Genomic DNA, 8,253 nt, shown 5'->3' on the forward strand with positions numbered 1-8,253 from the left:
CAAAATGTTTGCCTTTTGAGTCCCTTTGATATTTTAAGTAGAAATTGGGCACCAATAAAATAAATAAAAAGCCTGTTATATTAAATTAAGTGCCCTCTAATATAGACCACATGGAGAATTCAATAAATCAGATGTATATTATGACTAAGGGACTTGCTTAAGTGCCAAAATTAAGCATTTTAACATGTCCATTTTGATATGTCCGTCAACCCTGTGTCACCTCTAGGAAGATTTTAACCCCATCATTTCGCCAAGTTTTCACCATCATTCTAAAGCCCAAGTTATTTTGTTGCTTTGACAAAGTAATTTCTGAAGATTATTATTTATTTCATGTGATTCATTTACATCTGTCCCTTATTATGAAGTCAACCCAGTTACCTGAACTCAATTCTCGTTTTGTAATGGTGAAACTATTCCTTTTTAAAATATTTTTTTCAAAAGGAACATAGAACATCTAATAGTCATATCATAGTGTAAAAGTAGATGAGCTGCTTCTACTATTTTTGGCCATTTTCTGGTGTTTTGCGGTGGAAAACTGAGTGTGTCAAGCACAACACGTCAACCCTGTTATCCATAGGCTAGAATTTTTTTGTTTTTGTTTTGTTGTGAAGCTTGCATTCAATTGCCCATCCCTGTTGCACACAACACGCTTCCATTCCAACTTGTTTTTTTGTAAAGTTGAAAATGTGCTCTTTATGACAGAATGTTACTGCACTGTTGGAGCTAGAAACACAAGCATTTCGCTACACCCGCAAAAACATCTGCTAAACATGTGTACGTGACAAATAACATTTGATTTGTCACAAGAGGTTTTATGGCTGATTTAAGATTAAATCGTCAACCCTGTTACATTATTTGGCACTGTGTATAGCACTTACTATAGTCCATATTTTATTTAACCTGTTGAGATGGGAAAACTTGTTTTTTATAAAGTTGAACATGTGATCTTTATGAAAGAATGTAACAATTAGGTGAAATCAAAAAAAAAAAATTGCAAGTTGCACTTCTCCACCTAATTAGTGGAACGGCCCATATGGTAGTGAGTTTCATAGTTGTCATGATCAGAAGACTAATATGGGTCTTCGTTGGTCCATCCTTATATTATGTGTTCAGTGAAGTAGTTGGGTTGGAGATCACAGGTATGTATTGGCCTTACCAATGGTTTTAGGTTAAACTGAATTTGTGGAGCTCATTGGTCACTAAGCAGTATGTCTAGCAGTTAAAAGTTTAACCCCATTTGTATGTACCTCTCTCCCCTCAGGCCTTTATCATTGAGGATGAGGAGCAGACACGCTCTCTTCCTCCAAACCCCTTCAGTGAGCTGACAGAGAAAATGCTAGAAGAGTATAAGAGTGTTTTGGAGCAAAGGCAGCTGGGTCAGGATGGTATGATTCTCCCTTATCTCATTACAAATATCAACTCTGTCATGATAAAGATCATTTTATTCCCACCTCTGTTATCTACAGTAGTGATGACTAGGGCCCAACGTTTTACCTGGCCAGGTCACATGGTCAGGATAAAACTCCAGGCCCTATTGATAACCCTTGAACTTTGAACTTGCAGATGCTGATGATGTCACAGATGCAGATGAGATGACAACTTTTGACGAGTCCACCATCTCACTGTCCCTGTCTCCACTCATGTCTCCAGTCAAAGGTATAGGCTATTTCATTAGAAAGGAACAAGACCATTGTGTGAAATAAAGTTTCAGTGAGATGCTTAATTCCTAAATCAGGGCATTCCTTATCTTTAACATTGAATTGGTTCTAATACATAGAGTTTTGGAAAGGTTGCACTACAGACAAAATTGTCATCTTCATACTTCCTGTAAAGGAGTATTCTTTTTTTTAAAGTGTATAAGTGCTTCGTTCACCAACCCTTCCTCGCTGACTTGGTTTCTTCCTGTTAACAGAGATCATACCCAATGGGAAAGACTATATGGACGAACTGGAGGAGAAACTGAACATCAAGGTATCCAAGATCAGCGTCAGCACAACAGAAACGGTTGAAATCTCCATAACAGAGAAATCAGGGGGAGACAAAACCCCTGAGAGCCAAACCAAGTCCCCAAAGAAGAAGAAAAAGTTTCGCACTCCCTCCTTCCTAAAAATGAATAAAAAGAAGGAGAAGGCTGAGGCCTAGATGGAGAGAACCTGAAGAAAGCCAGGTCAGCTTGTTTGGTATGAGATGAGATCATAGGATGAGGTGTGTTCCTTAGAGAGGGAATGTATGAGTCACTAAGATCTTAATAGATCTCCAGCTTTTGGGAGGGAGCAACTGTGACAATAAGCCTGTTATTACAATCTTCTTATTACTCAATTACTTCCTCTGAGGACTCCACACATGAATAGTAGGCATGGTGATGAACGTGTAGTGTATCAGCTTTATTGTTCTCAGTATGTACAATAGCCAATTCGCCATTGTGTAATCAAAACACATAATAGTATATAGCGACAGAAACTCATTCTTTAAAATCAAAAAACTCACTGAAATACCACATTTAGCCTGCTATGTATTTGTGTTCAGGTCCTTTTTCCAGACGGCTCATCCTTGAATGTACAGTAGCCCATAGTTGAAGGTAAGACATGTAAATGTCATGAGGCAGTGTCAAGTGAGTGTTGTATCCTGGTGCCTGAATGTATTGAATGTATAAGAAGTGTGGTTGGTTTGTATCTCGACCTAGACATAATAATGCTGTTTTAGTAGATTTTTATGAGTAAGATAAAGTATGGGTTGTAGTTGTGTTTCTGATTATTCGGTTAACATTTTGATATACACTACAGTACATATTTGTGTTCTTAATAATCCATTTGTTATACATAATACTTTTAACAATGCAAGACAGAGAAGGCAGTTTTAGCCAGGCAGAAACTTTTCAACTTTTATTTATGACAGTGATATTATTTTAGTGGTTGCTGCTTATTCGTCATTGTGATTAAATGGACTGATAGTATGATGATTAATACAATCTCTATGAGCTCAATATGGCTGAATCCGTTTTACCACATTCACCGATATGTACACATGGATATCAAATGACTGAAAGCGAAATGACAAGTGTAATGATATGAGATAGCTAGGCCTATATAAGGCTATGGAAATGTTATATGTATGTGCTGTGTATGTGAAAGATTTAGTTGAGACAGTATCTTGATAGATCATTTGAAAGTTGATTAGGCCATACAAATGTAATCAAATGTTTAACGGGTGCCCTTCTTAACATGTTTTTTTTTTTTTTTTTTTTGAGAAATCTGATATTGTTGGAAGAAATGCAAGATTATAGCAAAAAAAAACAATGTTGTGAAGCTTCCAGTAGAGATATACAACTTCCTCTCTGATTATGGCTGAATTGTACCTCTTTTTGTCTCCCCAAGAGGCTAAAATCTCTTGATTAGGTCACCAGGTGTTAAACTAAGGTCACTATGGTATTTTAACAAGAGTGAGTCTACTTTTCACAAATATTTAAATAAAGGTGTGTGGCCTTAATAGCAATATGTTATAAAAAAAGCTATTCTCTGGACCTGAGTTAAACCTAAAGACAAAGTAAAACGTCCATGGATGGTATAAATCGAGGATTGGATTCATCCCAGTAACCAATGTGAATGATTTGCTTCGATCCAAAAGGAGAAACATGGTTTTCCTTTGTAAATACTGTGTTTTGTGAAGTTGTTTTTAAATGCAATACTGAAATGAAGGTTGATCAATTTGCAACGGTCTGACATTTTATTTAGTATGTTTTGATGCTTGTCAGTTTATGGTCTGTTGAAGTATTACAAGTTTAGATGCATAAACCCTGTATATCGTGTTCACATTCCCAGTTTGTAACCTGCATTACCAATGCTTATATTGTCCTTGTTCCTTTGTTTGAATTGCTTTTGTATGGACTGAGCTTTTGTAATATAACTTTTGCTCTGTATAGCCGCTTCATAGAATTTCATTACATTCTTTAGGAAATGACATTTCACAACATATAATAAAAACGGTGTGTGTTTACGTGATTGTTTTATTAAACCATGGTCCATTGTTTATATATTTATGCATTTTTATGTCATTACATCATGCCACAAACATTGCCATACACTGAGTGTAGAAAACATTACATCTTTCCATGACAGACTCACCAGGTGAAAGCTATGATCCCTTATTGATGTCACTTGTTAAATCCACTTCAATCAGTGTAGATGAAGGAGAAGAGATGGGTTAAAAAATGATTTTTAAGCCTTGAGACAATTGACACATGATTGTGTATGTGCGCCATTCAGAGGGTGAATGGGCAATAAAAGTTTTAAGTGCCTTTGAACAGGGTATGATAGTAGGTGCCAGGTGCACCAGTTTATGTCAAGAACTGCAATGCAGCTGGGTTTTTGATGCTCAACAGTTTCCTGTGTGTATCAAGAATGGTCCACTAAAGGACATCCAGCGAACTTGACACAACTGTGGAAAGCATTGGAGTCAACATGGGCCAGCATCCCTGTGGAACACTTTCAACACCTTGTAGAGTCCATGCCCCGACAAATTGAGGCTGTTCTGAGGGCAGAAGGGGGTGCAACTCAATATTAGGAATGTATTCTTAATGTTTTGTCCCCTCAAGTGTATATCTGGCTGTAAGAGACCATCTTCAAACCCAAATGGGAACACCGACCAGGGGTGTATTCCGTGATGTTAGATGTCAGAATATTGCAGATGGAAATGTCATGAATAAAGCTGCCTCTTATTTGTAAATACTTTACAGTCAATCATATTGGTTCTACATAACACATTCTATAATGTTGCATCCTCCTATCAACAGGCTCCAGGTAGAATACCCCTGGCAATAGCCACACACATACAATACCGCAGGTTTTAAGGCTTTCATTTTCAAGCAGACACAGCAGTGTGCTAGAAAACGGTATCACCCAAAAAAACGATGAATTTTCCTGATTGATAGTTGCTTGTGAAGCCCTTTCTATATTATTCGGTCTATTGCTGTAGTGCCTAAATAGAGGTTGCCATGGTAATCCAAGGAGAGGGGCCGTGGAGACAAAGAGGTGATTTACAATCCGACAGGTGTTCCTGTAAGGGGTGTGAGACAGGATCATACCACCACCCTCATCTCAGGAGGTGACAGATTGACTATAATTGGGAGTGAGATCTCCCTGCATCAAGCAGTAGCTTAAATTATTCTTAAAGTAGTCAAATAAGCGTTTGTAATCCAGTTTAATTTGGAATGTATATAAGACGCATATTTGTATCCCCTAGTGAACCACACATTAAGTGACAGGCAAACATGGAGGATTAAATCATTCAGAATGTAATTCAGAAAAAGTAGGTGACAAACTTTCAAAACTTTTCTGAACAACAACCCCCTGCTTTGTCTGAGTGTTAACGGGAGGAGGAGTCTGTGGTGGTATGCTTTAAGGAACAGGTGACACACTCTGGCCTGGTGGAGTGACCGTCTGCTGTGACCTCAGGGCAAAGAACAACCATTGTGTTCAGACAATAGGCACAACTGCATAATGCCTCACTACAGACATAAATAGCATCTCGGATCAGATGATCACCACGGTATGTAATAACATAGTCATATATAGAAAATATGTTCCAATAAGGTCAGATAGGAAATATCTTACTCTTTAAAGTAAAATACATTATCTTAGAACACTTACACAATATTTCATTTTGTATACCAGTTTTGAGAACAGTCAGTCGGCAGACAGTACAGTGGCAAGAAAAAGCATGCAAACCCTTTGGAATTACCTGGATTTCTGCATAAATTGGTCATAAAATTTGACCTGATCTTCATCTAAGTCGAAATAGACAAACACAGTCTGCTTACACTAATAACACACAAGCAATTATACATGTTCATGTCTTTATTGAACACAGTGTGTAAACTTTCACAGTGTAGGGTGGAAAAAATATGTGAACCCTTGGATTTAATAACTGGTTGACCCTCCTTTAGCAGCAATAAACTCAACCAAATGTTTTCTGTAGTTGTGGACCAGACCTGCACAATGGTCAGGAGGAATTTTCGACCATTCATCTTTACCAAACTGTTTCAGTTCAGCAATGTTCTTGGGATGTCTGGTGTGAACTGCTCTGGAGGTCATGCCACAGCATCTCAATTGGGTTGAGGTCAGGACTCTGACTGGGCCACTCCAGAAGGTGTATTTTCTTCTGTTGAAGCCAGTCTGTTGTTGATTTACTTCTGTGTTTTGGGTCGTTGTCCTGTTGCATCACCCATCTTCTGCTGAGTTTCAATTGGTGGACAGATAGCCTGACATTCTCCTGCAAAATGTCTTGATAAATTCATTTTTCCGTCGATGATAGCAAGCTGTCCAGGACCTGAGGCAGCAAAGCAGCTCCAAACCATGATGCTCCCTCCAACATACTTTACAGTTGGGATGAGGTTTTGATGTTGGTGTGCTATGCCTTTTTTTCTCGATACATAGTGTTGTGTGTTCCTTCCAAACTCAACTTTAGTTTAATCTGTGCTGTGGAACATCCAGTTGCTCTTTTGCGAACTTCAGAAGTGCAGCAGTGTTTTTTTGGACAGCAGTGGCTTCTTCCATGGTGTCCTCCCATGAACACCATTCTTGTTTAGTGTTTTATGTATCTTAGACTCGTCAACAGAGATGTTAGCATGTTCCAGAGATTTCTGTAAGTCTTTAGCTGACACTCTAGGATTCTTCTTAACCTCATTGAGCATTCTGCATTGGGCTCTTGCAGTCATCTTTGCAGTACGGCCACTCCTAGGTAGCAACAGTGCTGAACTTTCTCCATTTATAGACAATTTGTCTTAGATGGCGTAGCAGTCAGACGTCTTTGTCTTTTGTCCGGTCGTGTCCCTTATACATCTTTTTACATCTTCTTCTTCACATATCTTTTTAAAATATTTTCCTAAACCTCAACTTGTAAACTACTCTTCTGCAACCCGCCTCACCCAATGTGGCATGGATCTGCTTTTTTCTAAAGTATTTCTATTTACTTCTGATCTGGAATCCCTCAACTGAAGCTAGCCAGCTAACTACCTACCAGCTGTCAGTTAGCAAAACATTGCTAGCGGTCATCAGCTAACCTTTAGCTCAGAAAGCTCTCGGCAGTTCGAACAACGTGACTCAAACCAGAGCATAACTGACCTATTTCTCTCCATATCCTCGGATTCCTACCGCAAACTCTGAACATTTCCATCTGGATCTTCGCAACTAGCTAACCTCAATCCTGGGTGATTACTCCTGGCTAGCATTTCCATCCCAGAGCAAGCACCAATTAGCCTGAAGCTAGCCAGGACAGGGCTCCTGTGCTACCACCGAAGCATACTCCTGGGCTACAATATCCGGAAACCTTCTACTGCCGGTACGGGGCACGGAACCCCGCCGATCCTCTACGACTGGAATACCGACATAATCTGCCCAAGGATTCCAACAGGCCCCTTAGGCGCGACGCCCGCTGAAGGCCCATTCTGCTAACCTGCTAGGCCTGCTAGCTACCTAGAGCTACTTGGAACCCTACTAATTCCACGACTGGACTATCGACGTCACCGCACGAAGAGGCAAAAACAGACTTACCCCCATCGCGGCGTCCCCCAAAGGCTAACTTGCTAACCCCGGTCTGCTAACTGCTAGCTTGCCTTCCCGGTCTGCTAACTGCTAGCCCCTGCTAACTGCTTGCTTGCTAACCCAATCTGCTAACTGCTATCTTGCCAACCCCGGTCTGCTAACTGCTAGCTTGCCAGCCCCGGTTTGCTACCTGCTAGCTTGTTTAGCCCCGGCCTACTAACTGTTAGCGTGTTAGCATCGGCCTGCTAACTGTCTGAATCGCCGTGTTCCCAGTCAGCCCAACCACTCACTGGACCCATATGTTCACTTGGCTACGCATGCCTCTCTCCAATATCAATATGCCTCGTACATTACTGTCCTGGTTAGTGATTACTGTCTTATTTCACTGTAGAGCCTCTAGCCCTGCTCAATATGCCTTAACCACCCATGTTGTCCCACCTCCTAACATGTTGTCTCTAGAGACTATATTTCTCTCATCATTACTCAATGCCTAGGTTTACCTCCAATGTACTCACATCCTACCATACCTTTGTCTGTACACTATGCCTTGAATCCATGCTATCGTGCCCAGAAACCTGCTACTTTTACGCTCTGTTCCAAACGTGCTAGACTGCCAGTTCGTATAGCACTTAGCCGTACCCTTATCCTACTTCTCCTCTGTTCCTCTGGTGATGTAGAGGTTAATCCAGGTCCTGTCGTGCCTAGCTCCACTCCC

At 40.2% G+C, this 8,253-nt stretch overlaps 1 protein-coding gene across 3 annotated transcripts in view; it reads left to right on the forward strand.

Annotated features, from left to right (window-relative positions):
- Positions 1-3,993, forward strand: part of LOC110529161 (gamma-adducin) — a 40,692-nt gene extending 36,699 nt beyond the window's left edge. For all 3 annotated transcript variants that reach the window (XM_021611311.3, XM_021611304.3, XM_021611296.3), the window contains exons 13-15: positions 1,262-1,385; positions 1,564-1,656; positions 1,913-3,993. In XM_021611311.3, the coding sequence (XP_021466986.3) occupies positions 1,262-1,385; positions 1,564-1,656; positions 1,913-2,142 (447 nt within the window). In that variant the 3' untranslated portion in view covers positions 2,143-3,993. The remainder of the gene's footprint in view (positions 1-1,261; positions 1,386-1,563; positions 1,657-1,912) is intronic.
- The last annotated feature ends 4,260 nt before the right edge of the window (positions 3,994-8,253 follow it).

This window comes from Oncorhynchus mykiss, chromosome 1, assembly GCF_057628025.1.
Source record: "Oncorhynchus mykiss isolate SJ-2025 chromosome 1, ASM5762802v1, whole genome shotgun sequence".
Taxonomy (NCBI): domain Eukaryota; kingdom Metazoa; phylum Chordata; class Actinopteri; order Salmoniformes; family Salmonidae; genus Oncorhynchus; species Oncorhynchus mykiss.